This window comes from Lepisosteus oculatus, chromosome 8 (assembly GCF_040954835.1).
Source record: "Lepisosteus oculatus isolate fLepOcu1 chromosome 8, fLepOcu1.hap2, whole genome shotgun sequence".
Classification (NCBI taxonomy): Eukaryota; Metazoa; Chordata; class Actinopteri; order Semionotiformes; family Lepisosteidae; genus Lepisosteus; species Lepisosteus oculatus.
This window is the reverse complement of record NC_090703.1, coordinates 12,932,619-12,954,727: the sequence shown is the minus strand read 5'-3', so window position 1 is coordinate 12,954,727 and position 22,109 is coordinate 12,932,619. Positions and strand designations below refer to the sequence as shown.

The window sequence follows — 22,109 nt, the reverse complement described above, 5'->3', positions numbered from 1 at the left end:
CTCTGTGAGCCCTATATGGAGATCTCTTAAGAAAACATCAAAAATAGTAGTCTTCTGGTAATACTACTTAACACCTGCAATTGAAAGCAGTCCAGAAACACTGAATAGCGTCAGATAATAACTTTTAAGTTATTAAAGTACTGTTTGAAGTTAAGCATGTCGTACATCGCAACAACAAAGCGTCACGTGTCACTATTCTGCTTTAAATACAGCGAACCTCCACACATTGACATAAAAAGTTCGTTTAATTTTAGTCAAAATCTGGCGAAGGTAGAAGAATTGCCAATAATCTGGCAGTATTTATTCTGTGCTGATTTTTGTAAGATCCCCGAAGTGCTCGTTTTCTAATTTGCATTTGCAGTGCAGGGTCGCAAAATCACAAGGGTGTTTTTTTTCCCTCTCCTGTCGCTTTGCACTTAATTCCTTGTTCTGTAGATTGCGGAGGTTTTTCTGATGCTTGCGTTTAGATTTCCCCCAGCTACGTGAAGAGGCGGAGCTCGGAAACCAGTTCCTATGGGGACCGATCGGTAAAAGCCTTAGCTCTCAGTCTGCCACATTTCCACTAGCATAGCGCTCTCCTTGGCAGATCCTCGCACAGAACAAGATCCTCGTTTCTCAGCATCTTGGACCGCACGACAGCTGTTGTTTTGCTTCAGGGCGTAAAGAAGACCACAGAGAAGGTGCATTTCGTGTTCAATTTCGCATTTGCCTAAGCGAAGAGAGTAACTTGGTTGGGAAACGTTTACCGTAACTTCACGGCTCGGTTTTTTTTTTATAGGGGCTTTGACAGAAGTCACGTTAAAAAATAACAGGTCAGAATTGCTAGCTTCACATGGTGTTTCTTTTTACGGTGCGATACAAAAGCGGGCGTGAAACTGAAAAGATTAGAAAAATTCGTAGACGACCGAGAATGTTTACGTCAGGCTTTTCATCGGTGTTTTTTTTATACACGTGAATACATTATATAGAGATTTCAGTTTAATTTATTGTTTTGCGCATTTAATTCATCGTCTCTTTTGAAGACGTAGCTCTAGATGTTACGAGTGTAGGTACTGGAATTGAACAAGAGTCGTATTTCTGAGACAGGTGTGCTGTTCATCATTTCGGTACAAACGTGGCTTCATGTGACTAGTGTTTACTTAAGCAGAGTAAGAAAAGCGCTACTGGGTGTATTTAAGATTTCAGGGCAGCACTGCTTTTTTCAACTCGGTATTAAATATTTTCTTCGTTGTGTCTTTATCTATTGAATATGAGCTTTGGAATATTCGTTATTAGTAATAAAGACATGCATTCAAATGCAAGAAATACTATTGGTTTCTGTCGTCATGTTGAATTTTCCGTGCCTCTAAGGGGAAGTAAATGCATGATGAGAGATGGAGTGACTCTTAAAATAGTTATGAAAATCTTTCTGCATTATCTTTTTTACCACAGTTCTGTTCCACCACTCGTTATTTTGAAATATTTTTGCTTCTGGTGAAGAATCCGGGTGTACTCATAACCCTAACGTCTTGTATATCTACAGGTAGTTTGCAGCTTTTTTCCATTTTGCAGAGTACGCGAGTAAAGCGCGTTCGTTGACATCAACAGTGTTCCTCAAACTACCTGTGCTATTTCAGTCTCTTGATAAAAAATTAATTAGGCATTGTAGAAAAGTTTTCTATTTATACTTGCATGGGAGTTCCCTGTTGTTAAAGGGCAGATCTTATTAAAATAACCCTTTATTTAAAGCGGTGTGCACCTGACGACAAACTCACTGGCACTCGTTTTCTGCACAGATTATTAATCGGAGGATTTTATTAACGTGCTGTGCCTGGTAACTTAATACAGTATTTGTTTTGAGAAAAACGCATATCCTGTCGTTTTAGACCATCCGTTTGTATCTTCTATTTGTTGATATGTAAAAAAAACTGGGACAAGGTCACTGAATTAAGTTTATTCTTTAAAAGAGCCTTTCAATGGATGGCGTTCTCAAGGCACTTAAATTACACAATACAAAGATAAAGAGGAGTGTAACATTAAAGTCCGCCTTCACTTTTACATGTAACTTTAGTGTGGTTCTGTGCAGAAAGGACTCGATCATCATGATCTGTACTCTATTATTTGAATTCAAACATTCAGTTCTTCATATGAAAATATGACTTTACTTTTGTTTGCCTGGGTTTCTTCCGGGTGCTCTGGTTTCATCCCACAGTCCAAAGCCTACTGGTAGGCATCTGGGAGAATTGGCCCCAGTGTGTGTCTGTGTCTCTGTGTGTCCTGCACTGGACTGGTGTCCCATCCAGGGTGTATCCTTGTCTTGCACCTGAGGCTTGCTGGGATAGGCTCTGGTCCCCCCAGTTAGAAAAAGGATGAATGGCTGTGATCACATGTTATTCTTTGCCTTCCTTCAGCAGAGAGATCCGTTGATGCACCTGCGCTGATGTTCGCCTTGCCCTGGGATGGACAAGTACGAGAAGATTGGAAAAATAGGAGAGGGCTCCTATGGAGTTGTTTTCAAGTGCAGAAATAAAGACACAGGGCAGATTGTGGCTATTAAGAAGTTTGTAGAGTCTGAAGATGACCCAATTATTAAGAAGATCGCATTGAGAGAAATCAGGATGCTGAAGGTAACATTTTTTTATAGTGTTTTACAGCGTTTGCTGTCACAGTTGTGGCCAAAAACACTTGGGCCTGGCACAAAATGCTCTCCGTATGCATGATCACTTGAAATATAATTTGTGGGGTTTTTTTGGTTGAATTTTGTAAATAACCTATAACATCTTAAAAGTTCTACTGCTTAATGTGCACTTTAGAAGGGTGTCAAGTAAATATTGGCATAAGATGTATTCTGATAAATAATGTTTCCTTTTTTATTTTGCTTATTATTTAGTTTTCTGATGCTTATCACCCAAAAATGCCTTATATCCTGTTACACAGGAGTCCTGTGATATCTGTATCTGGTAGTCTCTCTCTTTGGCAGTCTGCATGTGTATTCCTATCAAACCTGTCAATGTATATGTATATATCTCTTCTAATCTTTATTCAGGAATATGTCCATATCACAGTCCTGTGGTACATTGCCATAATGGCTCAGAAAAGGGTTGGGTCTAATCTGTGGTGATCTCACCACATAGTTTCAAGTTTATTTTTGGAAGTGTCTTCTTGCTGTGGAAACAAGGCAGTGCTACTTTTGAAGCTAATGATATTTATCTCCGTGTCTTGAAATCATTCATTCCATTCTTTTAGCAACAAAGATGAGCTCTAAGCTCTGAATGTGTTGACTCACCTGGTGAATATAATGTTTTTCCTCATTCTTATTGATTTAATGTGCTTTCGGAATACCACCTGAAGAACTAGATTACCCACAGAAATATTTTTTTTATCCTCTTTGTCGATGAACTTAGTCTAATGTACAGTATTTTGGAAATTTCATATAAACCTGATGCAAGTTTGTCATTAGAAATTCAGTTTCCATGGTGGATCCAACCAAAGAAACTGTTTAACTTTAATTAATTTGACCGTCCACAGCAACTACTCTCTGTAATTCAAATAGACTTAGTGCCAAGGAAAACTGTTTACTGTGGAATTCCAGATAGAGTTACAATAACATTGAGGCTTAAGTAACATTCACTGTGTGCTCACAGAAATCAATATGCAGCAGACAAATCCTAACCTGTTCACACCTGTATCTCCCAATTTGTCTAATAAGGAACCAGTCCTTTTCCATGAAGTGAAAGCTGCTGATTTATTTGTTTTACATTCCTATTCTTATGAATTCTTATGAGTGAGTTCTCCTCTTTCTCCTAATTGCCTTCCCAAGTGTGGGAGATAGTGTCTTAACCTTCAAACAGATTACAACAGACCTTCCTTGTAGATTGTTACTAACACTAACCAAGACTGTCCACAGACAGATGGGAGGAGTCCATCTTACGCGGGCGTTTTGTCAGAGGACAACATCTTCCCTTACTGCCAGAGTCAGGGGATCTTAAGATATCGTTGATGTGTTCCTGTGTCATGCCGAACTGAGAAAAAGAACCCTCATTATCGGTTACCATCTGCAATAATATAAGCTTCCTCAGTGTGTCGTTCCAGAAATTGCACTGCACGTTGGGTCTGAAATAAGAAAAAGCTGCTTGTAATCTCACAACTTCCTCCGTGTTTAAAAGCAGTACTTAACATTTGGTTTACAGGCTAGTTATGAACTCCTTCCTCACCCATTGTCACAAACTCTGGGTAAAAACCATGGCTGCTGGGCTTGTTCTCCATGCTGGGTCAGCTCTGTGGGAGAGCCTGGGGGTACAATCACTACTCTGGGTCCAGAGCTGCCTGCTGAGGTCATAGCAGCAGCCATATCACCCTGCAACTCACAACTGGCAACCCACTGAAGCTGTACAGGTGTGAGCCTGGTCAGTACCTGGATGGGAGACCTCCTGGGAAAAACTAAGGTTGCTGCTGGAAGAGGTGTTAGTGGGGCCAGCAGGGGGTGCTCACCCTGCGGTCCATGTGGGTCCTAATGCCACAGTATAGTCACGGGGAAACTATACTGTAAACAGGCGCCATCCTTCGGATGAGACGTAAAACCGAGGTCCTGACTCTCTGTGGTCATTACAAATCCCAGGGCGTTTCTCGAAAAGAGTAGGGGTGTAACCTGGCCAAATTTCCCGTTGGCCCTTACCAATCATGGCCTCCTAATAATCCCCCTCTATGAATTGGCTACATTACTCTGCTCTCCTCCCCACTGATAGCTGATGTGTGGGGAGCGTTCTGGCGCACTATGGCTGCCGTCGCATCATCCAGGTTGGGCTGCACATTGGTGGTGGTGGAGGGGAGTCCCCATTACCTGTAAAGCGCTTTGAGTGGAGTGTCCAGAAAAGCTCTATATAAGTGTAAGCAATTATTATTATTATTAAATGAATAAATTGAATCAAAGAATTGCAAAAGTCTTACATAAAGACAGTGTATGTTATCAGCTTTCTCATTTTAATCTTGTCCATTCTAGTTTACCTCAACTTCCCATCTTCCTGTGTGGATTAAAAGAACACGCAGTGCTTTCGGGGTCATGTTGTGTATCACGTGTGACATCTCTAGTACCTCCAGTGGCCTGACAGAGGACCTAGACCTAAATATCAAACAGTGATACCTACCTTGTATATTATTCCCCTTGTTTTTAGTTTGAGCAATCTGGCATTTTTTTGTACCATTGTTTTTTATCTGAAACTTTAACAAAAATAATCCTATTTGGATGTACAGTTAAAATGTCCTTTTTGGACTACTAAGCAGTAACCCAAGATTTACTTAATTAAATCCTCTTTGCTTGTGTCCTCTGATTTGTGATCCACTGTTGATTCTGAAGATGTCTAGAGGGTGGACTTTGAAGATTCTCAATACTTCGATAAGGTCCCCTTGCACTAACCAATTAGTGCTCCATTCAAAAACCAAATAATCGGCGGTTCACGTCACTGATTTTCCGAGATTGGCTGCAGAGTTACTGCCAACCAGGTGCACATGATTACAACATATCTACAAGATACCCACAGATGTCCAACTCTGCACTTAATCTTGTGATAGATTCTAATACAGTAACAAATGAGGTAAGAGGGCTGTGGGGCCACATGCCTTCACTTTGCGGACCTTCATTGTAAGAACAGTCATTGTGTAGAGGCAGTTGATTTAATGTTAGCCAGATGTAAAGTTGAAGAGTTTAAGAAATAAACCACAAACAGTATTAAGCAAATTTGATGTGTAATGTGAGTGATTTTGATGTGCCTGTAGTGAAGAAAGTCTATAAAAATGACATGATTGAGATGTAATTATAAAGAAAACTGGACTACTGAAGGTTAGCTTTAAACCGAGAACAGGGGTTGCTTTTTTTCCAAACAGATGTGGGAGTAGAGAACAAGCTGTCCCGTCATGTTGTTTAATCCAGGACCCTGTTTTTTTCAGGAAATGTCTGGATGAGATCCTTAGATCAATTCAGCATTAACTGCCAAACAGACTAGATGGGCCAAATAGCATTTTCTCATCTCATCCTCGGCTGTTAAGTTAAGCAAGTCTGGAGCAATGTTTTGACTGACGTGGTCCATGCAGTTGTTTTTGCAAGAATTTTCCGGATGGAAATTATGTTTTGATATTTATTTGTAGATAGAATTGGCTGAAATGCTGTATTAGACAGGGCTTTGGTCTCCAGTACATACCAAGAAGACTACTGCATGTTAATGTTGTGTCAGCCTTTTCTCTCTAGCCCGAAACCCCAAACCAAACAGATTTCTTGATGTGCAGCTTGCCGATGTTTACAAAATTCTTGTCCTTGTGTGTATCACAGATGCAATAAACTGATTAACTTCATGCATTTGCAATTGTTGCTGATTGAATTAATTATCAACATTCAACAATCAGGTTTCAGGTAACACAATAGCGTTTTTCTAGTGTCCTGAGGCCTTAGTCTTAGTGTGTTGTGCAAAAAAGAATACCTTGAGGCAAGAATTTGGGTGTTTGACAGATTCATGCTTGTTTGATCACACTTCAAAAAAGCAATGCAGTTAAACTGGAACAAAAATATTCTCATTCATTTCCATTTTCGATTTCCGGTGAATGTACAGGTGTTTTAGGAGTGTTCTGTTAATGGATTTAGCCTGATTCCCCTTATTAATATAAGGTATAATATAAGATATAAGGTACCAAATACTTTAATAAGTTGAGAAGTGATCCTTCAGTAAACAGAAGATAACACATTACTATGATATGATCAGCAATTTCCACCTTTGCCATCCTGAGACATTCTTCAGTTCCCATGCTTTTGTCACTGAGCCTGTAAACAGGACCAGCTGGCAACAGGTTGGCCATGGAGATCCAAGAGTGTTTATGGTTGTTTAGTCGAGGCTGTTTAACTTAACGTGTGATAGCTTGCCTCTCAGGGCGATAGTGAAATAGAGTGTAAACTAAAGGCAGAAATTGGAAAGCGGTTTTGATTAGGCAAGCTCCAGCTACTCCCTTAAGAGACAGGGGTAAGCTTTCTGATAAAGCTTTATCAGTCCGCGGTATTAAATTGACAACTAATAAAACATACCTTTTGGGGAAGGTGGTACACTACATTCCCTCTAAAAGAGTAATGTCTGATTAAATGAAAGGTCTTAAATGGTCCAGTCTGTCTAAATCTCATTTTGTGCGTGCTTTACTAGCGTAGTATTTGGTTTCTTACCGAGGGGCAGAGCAGAAAGCTAACAATGTTTTTAAAAGAAATCCGATTGATTTTCCATGTTTTTGCATGTTTCCGCCCTGCAGCAGCTGAAGCACTCGAACCTGGTCAACCTGATCGAGGTGTTCCGGAGGAAGCGCAAGCTGCACCTGGTGTTCGAGTACTGTGACCACACTGTGCTCAACGAGCTGGACCGCTACCCCAGGGGGTGAGCCAGCGCGCCGCCACGCTCCTCTCCTGTGTGTGCCTGGGTGAAAGGGAGTAGCAAGCCAATTCTCTGAGCAATCGGATATAAAACGTATAATACTACGTAGAGTATATTGGGCATCTACTGTAGGGCAGGGGTAGTGTAGTCTTAAATAGTGTTTAAATTTGGCATTACTAATGAACTTTCGGGACCCTTTGCCACTGATTCTAAAATTAAGGAGTGGGAGAGACTAAATCAAAATCTCTGATCCACTACCCTCACACTGCAGCCCATCCCCGAAAGACTGGGGAACAGTGTCCAGTCTTTGCAGGTGCCCCTGGGCTCAACAGGGCCACAGCCAGCAACCCGCAAAGCTTACTGGGGCAGTAACCCTAACTCACTCCTCCTGAGTGCCGAACTCATTCTCAATGTCTTATTGAACAGTGCTGAAAGCAGAGTCGTACACTAAGAATCTGAACTCATGTTAAATAATAACTGTCTTGATATGGTCACATATTTGGTCTGGAACCTGAAACCTAATTATTTTAGATATTGCAGTAGTATATTGAAAATATAGATACACTCTGCCTATCACTATCGTTTTTATAACTTATAGAGTGGTAGACATTTTCTGTAAGTACTTTACACATGGAATCCAGTCCTGCCAGTACCTCATCATGAAAAAACAAACAGTGGTCAAGTGGAGGCGTTCTTTAAAAACAAAGGTTGGACAGGGCTGTGCCATTGGCTGAGTGGACCCAGTGTTCTCCCAGAAACCAGTACAGCTGGAGTGGATGGGCCTGGGTTAGCCAGGACTTCCTGAGCTTGCCATGTGGTTTGTAGCCTTCTCCGTGAAAACCACAAGAGTCTGCTATTTGATGCCAACTCTGCTATAGTTGTGATGGGACTGGCACTGAAAAAATGTCAGATGGCTAGATAATGCATGTTTTGGAGAAAGGAAGGCTGCACAGTCCTTAACTGTCCTGCATTAATCCAACGTGCATCAGAAGTATAATAGTTATTGGATGTATGGCCATACGATGAATACCGAAATCACCATTGTTCCTGGGATGGAAATCAACTATTATAAATTTATAATTGTTTCTTCTCAAATTTATTTACGTCGCACAGAATTGAATTGGTGAATTCTGTAGGCTTACAGTTGTAGGAAGTTATGTTGTGATCCCTCAATTTGCGCATGGTGTGTGCAAAACAGAACAGTCCTCTGAGGCAAAACCTGGACTTACTGTACATCTAAGGTATACAGAGATGACTCATTACCACTAGTGACCAGCTAGTGGTTCAAATCTTCTAATAAAAACGTACACAGGGAGTGGGAAGGTTATGGAAAGTTTGGCCTGTTTTTGTGTTCTTTGTGATTCAGAAAGCAGACTTGAAACGCTGACAGCCCGCATTGTTTAGCTGTTACCATGGAATGTGTCCTGTTTGTTGCGGCATGTTTATAGTTATACACTCCCGAATACCAGGCCGGTCAATATTGCCTCGGAGCTGAAAGGGAAACTCCCCAGAGCGGGGGACTATGGGATCAGGGCCGCGGGCACACGGAGCAGCCAGCGCTCGTGGTGTTTGTCTTGCCTGACAGGGCGTGAATGACGAGCTTGTTCCCATTTACAGTGTTCCCTGTGAGTCGCATCTGGCAGCCGGGCTCTGTGGGATCATCAATCAGGGGGAGGGAAAGCATTAATAAATTACCGATCACGGGGCTTAAATTAGCTAGCCGGGCCTGGACAGTGCTGATTTACGGGGGTCCACAGTCAACAAAGCGGTAGGGTTGGGAGCAGCAGAGTTTACAAGGAGGACCTCAGGCCAGCCTGTCTTTGGCTGATAATGGTCCAAGAAAAGGAAAGAGGCATGGGCACTGGGGAAATCTTTTTTTTTCCTTTTTTTCTCCAAATGGTGAGAGGATCAGGAAATTGGAGCTGGGGGATGGTGGTGTCAGTTGTGCTGGTCTTGATCTGCAAACCTTCAAGATCTCAAAATCTCAGAAAATACTGTTTTTGGTATAGACTTATTTATTCATTCTGACCTCTTAATACTTAAAGTAGAAACGTATCAAAGTGCTTTGAATTGTAAGAACATCAAATATCAAAGCCTTCATCAAGGAAAGGCAGTTTTGGGTTGCGAAAGTTTGCTTAGTACCTGTCCTTTCATATTCTTTGTCAAAAACAACCGAAGAACAGAAATTGCAGAAAACACTACCAGAATGTGAGTTTATACCAATTTACACTGACTGTAAATCAGATTCGAGAATTGTCACAGTGAAAAGCGATTGGTACCAGGAAGTAAACAAGCTATTCTTCAACCATGTGTTGTTCATTGAGGTTTGGATACAGCAAACCGTATATATACACAGTGTGCTTGCTTGGTAGTGTGCTTGCTTGCTAGGTTGTTCAAATCATAGGAATCATTATTTTTGCAGTAAATATGACAATGAGCTCCTACCATATGCCCCTGAGTCTAGGACAAAAACTGAAATTAGCATTTATAAGGACTTGGTCTAAACAGACATACATAAATAGTATTTGTTTTACCCAGAGCTGGTTAAGTAAAACTTCTCATTTGTTGCTTGGCATGCACAGCAGGTGACATGCCAAATCGTCAGCAGGTGTGTCTCTGGATTGCCTGTGAAGTGATGCGTGGCAGCACTGACTCTCAATTTATCACCCAAGCCTCAGATCTTTCTTAAGACTGCAGACTGCACCCTAAAGGCTTTTTATATGGAAGTTAGAGGAAGGTGAATGGAACGAGTTAGAAATTACTGTGCCAGACAGCCTTTCCTCAGTCGAGCAGTTCCCAGAAAAAAAAAACGCATAAAACTTAATGACCTTGCAAACTTTCTTTTTTTCCCTGCCTTTCATAGTAGTCTTTTACAGTCTCTGCAAATCCCACGGGTACCTTTTTAATTGTAGATGTTTACTACATCTGTGCTACAGCTTTAAAGTCCCCTTTGTGCAATTCAGTATAAAACTGAAATACAGCTCTCAATCTGACCATTTTATTATTTATTTTGGTGTGTGTGTATGCTGTTCGGGCCATAAAAAAGAAATACAGCGAGTAGACCAAATAATGAAAAAATCTCACTTCCTTTGCATCAGAACAATGATCTGGTACTTTCAAACAGCTTGTACTATTCAAGTAGTGGGATTTAACTCTTTCACTTGAGATAAAGAATGTATGTTCATGTCCAATACCATCCTCCTTTGTCTTAAAGCTGAGCAATATTAAGACATTGTAGTATTCAGCCTCCAAATCTGTTTCTAACAACAGTTATGTGGACCAAGGCTCAAGATTCAAAGAGAACTAATGGCCTGTGTGTTTTGTTCCTGCTGTCACATGCTGATCAATTTTCTCAGGGTTCCAGAACATCTGGTGAAGAGCATAACTTGGCAGACCCTCCAGGCTGTAAACTTTTGTCACAAACAGAATGTGAGTCCTGCATTATCTCTTGTATGAACGTAGCACATAGCGTCCGTTTCCACAGGGTGCGAGTACTGTTGGGCAGCACGATGGCACAGTGGTTAGCACTGCTGCCTCACAGAACTGGGGCCCTGGGTTCAATTCCGAACCCAGGGTGCTATCTGCGTGGAGTTTGTATGTTGTCCCCCCAGGGCTTGCATGTGTTTCCTCTGGGTGCTCCAGTTTCTTCCCACATTCCAAAAACATACTGGTTAGGTTAGTTTGCTTCTGTTTGTATCTGTGTGTCTGCTCTGAGATGGACTGGTTTTCCATCCAGGATATATCCTGTCTTGCGCCATTGCTTGCCAGGATAAGCTCAGGCTCCCCTGTGGCCCTGAACTGGAAGAAGCAGTTGGAAAATGAATGGAAGAATGAGTGTTATTTTTTCAATCGTGGTTCTTGAGCTACCACAGTGACACCGAGTGTTAGTTCATGTAGTTAACTTTTCTCTGCAATGAAGCACCCTAGGATTCTGTAGGAAATGATTGCCTTCACATTGGTGGTGCAGCTAATGTACAGCTTGTGGCGGTTCTATACCATTTGTTGCCTTCCAAGTACACATTTTGACCTCAAGACTTAAGTTCGTATTTCATTTAATGCTTCAGAAAATGGGAAGTTCCATGCTCTGTATTTTACAATCATGCAAATGGTACAAATCTGACCAGCACGGATAGCCAATAATTTTTCTTTTTCTGCTCCGCAGTGCATTCACAGGGATGTAAAGCCGGAAAATATCCTAATTACAAAACACCAGGTCATTAAATTGTGTGACTTTGGATTTGCCAGGATTCTGAGTAAGTTTAAACAATTTTCATGTAATTGTTTCACTTTTTGTGATTATTGTGTCCAGATATTCATAGCACTCAGATAAGATTTCTGAAGGTCTACACCAAATCCTGAGCAGCTATATTGTTTTTTTAAAGAAGGAATACTTTTTTAGGATGCCATTTAAACAAAAAGTGAATATATGCAAACATTTTTGTACTGCTCGGTTGTAAATTTTAAAACATAAACATCAATGTTAATTCTATTGATTTAACATCTAATTTATTTTATCTTTAGCTGAGGCAAGAGAAGTTTCATACTACGGTACTGCTAATGGATATGTAGTTTTACAAATGTTTTTAAAACAGTTTTAAAATGTACATAGTTGAAAATCTATACAGAGCTAAGCAAACATTTGAACATTTTGAAATTCCAATACTTTCCCTTCACTTTTAAACTAAAAGACTAATCGATTAGAAGGAAAATCATTTTAAAATTATAACTAATGCTCCTGGTTGCTTTGGAATATGTTATACCCCAGTCTATATTCAAAGTTGTTTGAGTTGATTATTCCATTCAAAAACCAACAGAGAAGGGGTTGCAGTGACTCCTGGGAACTTACCTCTTCAAATAAGGGAAGTCTCTTTAAAAATGTACTAGTTGGCCAGCAGTAATTTGCTTCAGGAAATCAGATCTGATTTCAAAGGAACTTCAAAGTAATTCTCGTCATCTGGGTATGCAAATTCCAATATTTTTGTTTGGTTTAGTAATAAAAGGGAGTGTGGGTAGCACAGTGGAGCAGTTGTTTGCATTGCTGCCTTGCCAGCGCTGGAGCCTGGGTTCATCCTGGGGTGCTATCTGTGAGGGTGGAGTTTGCATGTTCTCCCCACGTTCACATGGGTTTACTCCCACAGTCCAAACACATGCCGATTGGATAATTGGCTCATGGGAAAATTGGCCCCAGTGTGTGTTTTCCCTTCTATGGTCTGGCATCTCTTCCAGGGTATACCCTGCCTTAAACCCTTTGTTTGCCACAACAGGCTCCAGCTCCTTAATTGGAAGTAGTTAGAAAATGGATGGATGGAAGGGGGAACGTGTGCAGAACGTCCTGTCTTTTCAACAATTCACAAAGCTGTTTTTTTTACCTTGAGTACAGAGCAAAGCAGTATCCCCATCTTTCGAACCTGTCAGTGGGAAAGAGTTTTCTGGCCTTGCTTAGGGCTGCTTTGTCCCCACAGCTGGCCCCTGTGACTACTACACTGACTACGTGGCCACGCGCTGGTATCGTGCGCCGGAGCTGTTGGTTGGCGACACTCAGTACGGCCCACCAGTGGATGTCTGGGCAATCGGCTGCGTCTTTGCTGAGCTGCTGTCTGGTGCCCCCCTGTGGCCAGGCAAATCAGATGTGGATCAGCTATATCTCATCAGAAAAACATTGGGTGAGCACAGCTCTTTAAGGGTGATTGGTGGAGCAGCATCCCACTCAAATAGATTTAACATTTAGAGATTCAGGGAAAAATTTTATTATTTACACTGCGTAGAGTTCACAGTACAGGAAAAAAATGACCATTAACACACACAGTCTTGAAACAAAGTGGTTACATTCCACAATTTATACTATGTTATATACTGCAGTTAATTTTACAATAGGTTGGTGTCTGTAATTCATGTTTTCCTCCTGCCTTACGAGTTTCAACCATTTACAGTCACCTCAGGTAAAAATAATCAAAGAATAAAATAATGACAAAATGATCAGGCACTTGGTTTTATGATGGTGTGTTTAGTTTTGTGGAAACTGTATATCTATACAATATAGCCACATTCCATTGATCTAAAATGAATGCCATGTGTAAGCTGTAACTGAGCACATGTCCTTTAAGAACTATAGACATTTCTCTCTGCTTAGACATTGGGGAAAAATGCTTACAACACATCTGACATGTATCCATCATCACGAAGATGCTAGTTGCTAATGAGGGTCATAGCAACCTGGATCTTGTCTGGTTCAGGGCACAAAGCCCAGGTACACACACACATATACAGTATACTGCACAGGCACAGCCTAGAGTCACTTAGTGAGCATTGGAGTAACGTGAAGACTCCAGTCCAGAATCGGACCCTGTACATGAGAGCAAGCCAGTGTCCACTTTTCCTTCTAAATCATCAACATGCAGTTTTACCACATTGTAGAGAAAGTACCATTTGTGCTGGGGAAAAAAAAGTCTCTGAATAACTTATTACAACTTGAACGTGTAGAAAGTAACACCTATAAAAAACAAAGCAGCACAACAGGTGTATATGCATTTATACAGGTACAGCAAATAGCAGCTGCAGGGTTCCTTCTTTAGAGCACTAGTAAAACAGCCAATTACTTCCAAAGAGAAAAGTACCATCTGCAGTGCAGTGCCTCCCAGCCAGGGCATTCTGAAGTGCTGGCCTTGTGTTCACAGGTGATCTCATCCCCCGGCATCAGCAAGTGTTTAGTAACAACCAGTTCTTCAGTGGAGTGAGCATCCCAGAGCCAGAGGAAATGGTGAGAATACACTGGGTGTGTCTGTATTAACACACCTGTAAAATCATCTTTTCTATAATGCCATCTGAAATCTTAATTTCCTGATCTGGCTTACAGCATATAATAAAGGGCAGATTTGACAACCTTCAGAGTGTTATCCAGGAAAATTGTCCTCACCTTGTTTTAAATGATTATGGGTAGATTTTGGAACTTAAAATGCCTATTTGCAGATTTGAACATTTAACTGGGATACAGAGCGTGTACAAGATGACCTGAATTGCTGGAATTTCCCATTAGTGTTTTAAAAAAGAATCAATTCCTTACACAAGTATTTATATTCATGTTCCATGCATATATACCGTATCTGTAGTAAAATCCAGAATTTAGCCTGGGACTGTGTGTATTCTGTAGATTTTAACTTGTGCTAACTCTCACTTTTGTGTTCTATAGGAACCACTGGAAATGAAATATCCTAATCTGTCATATCAAGCCCTGGGTTTAATGAAGGTAAGATGATGCTAAAATACTAACGAAGGTGTAGTGTGGTCTGATCTCGGAGGTCTGACTTAGGGGTACAGTGTATCGTAGCAGCTGTGGACTGGCAGCTTCACCACCTCTAGAGTGGGGATCTCCAACCCTGCTCCTGGTCACCACTACATCACCACTTTCTACAGATAAGGAACAATTCCAGTGAGGTTCAGCTAAACAGGTGATGGTTAAATAAAGTCATTAAAAGAACATTTCGATGCCAGCAGACGTATCGCCCTGCAACTCACAACTGGCAGCCCACTGAAGTTCAGCAGGTGTGAGCCTGAAGGGAGGGAGACCTCCTTAGTAATGCTAAGGTTGCTGCCGGAAGCAGTGTAAATGGGGCCAGCAGGGGGTGCTCTCCCTGTGGTCTGTGTGGGTCCTAATGCCCCAGTAAAGTGACGGGGACACTATACTGTAAAAAGACGCCATCCTTCAGATGAGATGTAAAACCCGAGGTCCTGACTCTCCGTGGTCACTAAAAATCCCAGGGCGTTTCTCGAAAAGAGTAGGGGTGTAACCCTGGTGTCCTGGCCAAATTTCCCCCTGGCCTTTATCAGTCACAGCCTCCTAGTAATCCCCATCTCTGAACTGGCTTCATCACTCTGTTCTCTTCCCCACTGATAGCTGGTGTGTGGGAAAGCGCTATGTAAGTGTAAAGAGTTATTATAACTGAGGAGGAAGCTCCCCAGCCCTCCAGCACTAGGTTTTTAAGTTGTGAGCTCAGCTGACTGCCCCGTCCGGCAGGGCTGCCTGCGGATGGACCCGGCCGAGCGGCTGACCTGCGAGCAGCTCCTGGAGCACCCTTACTTCGACAGCCAGCGAGAGGAGAGGGAGGCCGCCACGCGGGACCAGGACCGCGCGGCCCGGAGGAGGGCCAGGCTGCCCCGCAAGCACCTCCCGCCCGGGGTGAGTCACGGCAGGGTCTCCTGCCCCGAGACCCCGGGACACATCTACGTTTTTGTAGAAGAAACAGGAGTTGTTTCCCTGCGTTAGATATTGGGGTATTCCGATGTAGTGCTTCAATTTAATTTTGTTGCTGTATTTACAAAAAGTAAATCCTGGAAACATTTTGCAGAGTGCCGATTAAGAGATATAAATTACAGCCACCTGTCTTCAAAGTCTTACCCAATTAAATCCGGATCACTCCGAAACAACCATTTCACTACAGAATAACTCTTTATGCTCCACTAATGCTGTTCTAGCTCCAGCCTGAGGAATATACCGTATACACTACAGAACACATTACACACTCATTGTTCAGGATGTAATCTACCTAAAAGCATCATTTTGCAATACATGAAGCAAATGTGAAACCTCCTGTGCTGTGTTTTAACAGTTTTGTGTTGGAAACATTCTGTTTTAGGCAAACAAGTTGACTTTTGCAACTGTCCAGCAAAAAGACAGCGTTCAGTCACAGTCAACAAACATGACTGATGTTAATTAGTCCATTCAGTGGTCTTGAGGTCATCTAACAGGGATATGAACTGCAGAAAAAGAATTTAAAGCTTTTGATGTCACTCTCTTTTCAGTATTTGCCTCAGCTGACTGGCAGCAATATTTTCCCATCCTTGGACAACAAAAAATTCTACAACTTACGGAAGTTTAACTACCACTTTCCTAACATCTGAAGTTACAGCTCATAAACCCGAGGGGACTGAGAGACTTGCAGGAAAAAACAGGATTGTCTTAAAAACAAATGCAACCGGCAAGGTGGTTCCAGTTTCACAAGTGGCAAGCAGCTTTAAGAATGCTAAGGGTTCCAGGTGTGCTGTGTGATCAGGTGATGTCATTCTATGCACTGAAAAAAGCTTTTCTACCGATTTTGTTTTCTGTGGTTTTGTCATCTTGACTTTGTTCTGCATGTATGTACAGTATATTGACAAGGTACAGTAATGCTGTTCTGCTACTAGATTAATATGCAAAATTGGGCAAAATTCAACCTTACTGCCTTTCCCAATTTGCCAAAACGGATTTCAATAAGGAATAATGAGCCTTGACGTTATGTTTCACTGTGGAAGTATCAATCTTATTGTTTTAGATGTTATGAATTTATGAAACCATAATAATGTAGTACAGTTAGGTTTTTGTGTTTACTAAATTTCACCTAAACCCCCCCCATTTGTATTTTGTGATTTGTGGGTTTTTCATCCCACGGTGAATCTATGCCAAAATGTTGTGTAAAAAAATCTAAGTATCACACCTGTTGTGAGAAAATGCAACAAATGTGTGGTCTCTCTCAGAGCAGCTCTCTTACTTTTTAACTTGAGATAATGAAGCTTTTGCTGTACTTGCTCTTTTCAGTATTCAACCCCCTCTATTATTTACAGCACTTGTAAGGTATGGTCCTGGGCCCATGACTGGCCTATGTTATGACGTTAGCTGACCTTGATAGGATTTTCCCAGGAGCTGTGTGCAATCGGCCGAGTCAAGCCAGTCAAGATTAGATGAACTTGCACCAGCTGGAGTGTCATCAGATTGTCGACCAGCAGGGACTCCTGCGGTTTTGGGCTCCTCCAGTTAGTGCCAACTCTCCCGGTAGGCAATGTGGAGTTTGCAATGCACAGAAATAACTATGCTCACTGGTGGATGTGTCAGAAGAGAGCACCCTCAGTCCTCATTGCTACAGGCAGAGCTGACCAACAACCGACAATTATAGTGTCAGAGGGTAGAGGAAGAAAAAGGAACTGGTGACACCCAGCTTTTCAAAACAACCTCCCATTTTCCTTTCCTTTTTATGAATCCACCAAATGCCAAATTTTGAAAATTCATTTGGCCTCTTGTATAAGCCAGCGGACGTCAACTACTGTAACTCTTAGCCTGCCTTATGTATGTACAGTATATATAACGTGTGCACCCATTTTTTGTTGTACATTTTTGTATTACTTTTTTAAAATTATTTAATACGTTTTTGGAAAAATAAAGATGGTAGAAAAATCTTTTCAGGTTTGGAGAATGGTTTTAATAAAGTGATGTTAAAAGGCTTATTTTACCTTTCATTATTTCAGAGTGCTTCACAGGGTCCACCATCAATGGAAGAAATTAGAGCTTTCAATTGCTTTGCTTGGCCAAAACTCCACATGAATCCAGTGGTTGTACAGTATGCTCCCATTTGCAGTTGCTCTGCATTCATGTCCATGCTGGATCCCATACAGTCCCTATAGTTGTGTTCTGCCATGTTACAGTCTGTACAACCTTTTTGTATAGTGTAGCTTAGCTATTAGTCTAAGTCTAGCTCAATGGCAAGGTTAGGTAGAGCTGTCAGCAGAGTTTGAACTGTCTTATCTTTCTCCTTCATTCCAGGTAGGTCGCTGAGAAACAGACGTTCCAGATTCCTGTTGTAAACAACATGTTTATTTTTCATTGCAGAATAAAAACTGTAATTGGAATATACACACATTAGGGCCTGAAAGGTCTCTTGCACACATTTAAATTATGAATGCCTTTGTTTGAAATTGACAACCCCCCCCCCCAAAAAATCTTTGTAATCAACCTTTGTTGTTTCTTAATTTAATTATACTAATTGTCTAAATTGGTTTTTTTACTGTGGCGTGTCTGAATGACTTACTTGTCCTTCATTAGACTGATAGTTGGCTTAAATTTAACTTGAGACAAAAAGCCTCACGTTCTCTTTTTATTAGGTTAATAGAAACCACGGCTGAAGCTGGCAAATGAAACCAGAGGAAAGAGTTGGTACCTTCCTTGACACATGTGCCTACCTGAGGTGATGCAGGGCAATGATGCCCCTGTCAGTCACATTGCCACATGACACCACCTCCACGCACCTCAGACTGGCCTGAAGGTTCTCGATTCGGCTCAGTCTCTCCAAACACACATCCTCTATGTAGATACACTTGTGGAACTTAATCTCTTCAAGATGTTTTAGACCATCTAGAAATAAAACAGGTGGTTAAAATTATTCTGCAAATTATTCCAGAAAACTGTTCATATCCACATTGACTACAAATACGACACACAAGGATGGGTACGTTATGTGACTGCACATGCAACACCAAGTCCAGTAATATTATAATTCGTATTACTTTGCTTTCATCGTCTTGTATATGACAACCAGACTGTCAATATTTTTTAACAAGATTCCAAAAGGTTAACATGCAGCAAAGTCTTCTTCCTTTGTTTAAAAGTGTGTGCTTTATATACAGCAAGTCCTTTCCTCTGAAATGTAGCTCTATGGTCTTGCACGCTGTGACAGGCTCAATAGACTGGCTCACTTTCACTGTCAACCGAATACCCGACTTCTCTCCGAAGGGCAGCTGAAAACTTTATCTTCACTTACGTAATACGCAAGTAAACAGCCTCGGCTAGATTTACACGGCTCGAGTCCTCCACTTTCACTTGCTAGCTCGAAGCTTGACACCAGTGAGTATACATTTTAAAGCTCAGTCACTTACAGCACAGGAAATTAGGCCTGTTCAATTTACAACAGGCATTTTAGTGATGGATCTATTAATCCATGAAGAGAATGTTTAAAGAAGAAGGCTGTAGCTTGAGACATTTTAGAACACTGTACATTTGCCAGTGCTCTTCAGTTTTAAATTTGTATTTGTCACTATTCAGCCAGGTGACACCTGATAATCACAGCTCTGCCAACTGACTTCATTTCAGCTCTTTTAAACTCACCTTTTTGTGGTCTTCTGGACCTTTTAAGGAGACAGTTTTAAAGGTGCTAAAGAGAAAATTAGCAGGTGAGATTAATTGAAACTATAGCATGAGGTGCAATTAGCAGGTCTTGCCCGAACATAGGTGAATACAACCTTAAAACCATCTGAAGAGAGTTTTGCAAGTGCATTTGTGCCTATGCCTTGTACCCGAGAACGTGACCGTGTGGAATGTGCCGTAGGTGGTGCTGGAGTCTGTGCTCCCTGCACGCACGCATCCCTCACCCAGGTGGTCAAATCCTCGATACATGATGCAGGACTCTGTCGCGTCGATGGCCTGGATCTTGAATTTGCCCAGAGGGCCAGTGGGCAGGGCATTGTAGTCGTGCTGCCAGCGATCGAAGCCCTGGTAGCGCACTTTTGCCCCACAGCGCAGGAGCCACTCGGAGGCTGCACGGTCAGGACCCAACGCCTTGATCCTCTCATAATCCACCCTGCGGGGAAGTCGACAAAACGCTGAAGAGCTTCGTGAGGATTTTAATGGCAGCAGTGTTTTATGTAGATACATGAGAGATCACTCACTTCATGCATATTGAACTCAGTACTAATTATATTCTACATGTGTATCTTGAAACTCGAGTGGCATCTAGTGGCTAGTATGAAAATTGCCTTCAGGTAGTTTATTCCATAATAGTTATTGGAGCAGCTTTGTAACTGTGTATTCTCGTGTTTTATGTGAGTACTTCTTTTCCTCCAAAATAAGATAAAGCCAAGAAAATATTTGTATGCAGCCCAAGCAATACTTCCTCACCCCACTGCCCTCAATCACACACACTCATCCAATTTGCCACCTCAGGCCCTTTGACAGTGCACAAAAGACAATAGGATCTAGCTTCATAGGATACTACCTACAGTAGAAGAGTTTTACCCATAAGAGCTAAGACATTAAGCACTGGGTAAATAGACAATCTCAACTCCCAGGTAACACATTCTCATTTCAAATCATGTGTCAGTGTTTAAAAACAGATCCGGCACAGGCCTATAGACTAATTATTTCCAATATTCCCTACAATTATATGGAGGTACACTGGAATGTATATGTATATTTTAAGTATGTTTATCCTGATGTGGGCAGATGTGTATTTTGTATACATAAATGAGCTTTTAAGCTTACAGATAAGTAGAGAGGACACAAATAGGTTGCTGTTAACTGTTGTGATTCAATTTTTAGACAAAGGGACTCCAGATTCTAAAGAATGAGGTGGGTGTGTCAGGCATTGTGTGAATGCGTGTGTTTAGTACAGAAAAGAATGCAGGAGGCCAGCTGGTGCTTACTTGTTAAACACGGCATTCAGCCATCCCCAGAACTGCCGGCTGCTACTCAGACAAGGTGTCTTCCATAAAGCAAGACACCGCTGGCCTGTCTGGGCCAAGAGCTGCATAGCGTCACCCTGAAAACAGTGCAACTTTTATCATAGATAGATAGATACTTTATTGATCCTGTGAGGGAAATTGCAGTGCAACAGCAGCTTAACACAGACAACACAGCCACAGTGTAACAAATTATATAATAATAGTACAATACATACAATACAATACAAGAGTTACTCACAGTCCGGACACACAAAGAACAGACTAGAACAGAACAGTACACAGAAAAATCGTATCACACATATGAATATAAATATAGATGTCAATATAGATATAGATAGAAATATAGATGTAAATGTATTGCACAGGTCCCTGGCATATATTGCACAAAATACAGTTGTAAACCGGAAAAGAAAAAGAAAGAGAACATGAAACAGTTACAGACCCCTGAAGATGTGAAAGGAGTTGATGATGTACTGTATACTGTAAATAGTTGTTCATTATGGTATATATTCCTTCTGTCCTGTACCCTGCTGTTTGTTTGTTTTTTTGTTATCACCAACTAAATATGCTAATTTTTAAAGCAATTATGGTTTAAGAGTTCTTACAAAATTATATATTTTTTTATCATTAGCAAACTGTACACTGTTTGCAGATGGAAGAATAATCTAAGCAACTTTGGGCGGTGGGGGAACGTTTGTACTGTAACGCTCAGCGGTTACCTTATTCTGAGTGTTTATGTTTTGCTAACTACACGCAAAACTCTGCAAACGGCATTTGTCTCGTTGAAGTCGGACGCAGACTCTGTTGTAATACTGTATGCGAAAGGAAGTTTAATACTGAAATTGGAATTTACATCTTTTTCTTTTCGTCACGTTGTAAATAATGTACTGGCGTAAGGGACAACGCTTGAAAGGTGCTTATTAATTGCAGCTATCGCAAAATATTATGACTGGCATAGTTATTTCATTATAGTCATATCATTTATATTCTAAATACTATTGCTATTTTCGTACTTAACCTAAAACCTTCTTCACGGTTTGTAACAGCGTATCTCGCCATTACTATCATATTAAAGACGTCGTGTATTAGATCCAGTAAATATTAATTCCTTCAAATATCGTTTACTTTCACTTTATAGGGTAAATACCGATTGTAGATTGAACCTTCGTCAGTTATTTTAGCTAGAACATCATGATGCAACTTTAATCCGACCCACACTTTCTAGCATTGTAAATGAATCTTTTAATGGAAGAAAAACAAGGAAATTAAACATTCGACCTTTTAATATGTCACTAACTTGTGCGCTCTGTACTGTCAACAAACAAGTATAACACTCACCTTCTCTTCTTCCCCAGGCCAACGGACGATATTTACAGAGACCACGTTGTAATGTGACCTTTAACCCCATTTGCGTCATCATAACCATCAGCTATTGGCCGAGACAGTGTTTTGCTCGTGTGAGAGGTCAGAGGG

At 41.2% G+C, this 22,109-nt stretch overlaps 2 protein-coding genes across 2 annotated transcripts; one reads left to right on the top strand and one right to left on the bottom strand.

The window, feature by feature from the left end:
• The first annotated feature begins 2,393 nt into the window (after positions 1-2,393).
• cdkl1 (cyclin dependent kinase like 1 (CDC2 related kinase)) lies at positions 2,394-17,630 on the top strand. Its single transcript, XM_006632401.3, has 9 exons — positions 2,394-2,606; positions 7,261-7,382; positions 10,736-10,808; positions 11,542-11,632; positions 12,842-13,042; positions 14,054-14,136; positions 14,566-14,622; positions 15,391-15,552; positions 16,176-17,630. Exons 1-9 carry the CDS (start codon positions 2,439-2,441, stop codon positions 16,272-16,274), a joined length of 1,056 nt encoding a protein of 351 aa, XP_006632464.1. The 5' UTR covers positions 2,394-2,438; the 3' UTR covers positions 16,275-17,630.
• On the bottom strand, positions 17,583-22,041 carry dmac2l (distal membrane arm assembly component 2 like). The gene is made up of 5 exons (XM_006632399.3): positions 21,975-22,041; positions 20,598-20,713; positions 19,548-19,756; positions 18,363-18,534; positions 17,583-17,978 (listed from the first exon to the last, which is right to left on the bottom strand). Exons 2-5 carry the CDS (start codon positions 20,702-20,704, stop codon positions 17,864-17,866), a joined length of 603 nt encoding a protein of 200 aa, XP_006632462.1. The 5' UTR covers positions 20,705-20,713; positions 21,975-22,041; the 3' UTR covers positions 17,583-17,863.
• Positions 22,042-22,109: the final 68 nt, after the last annotated feature.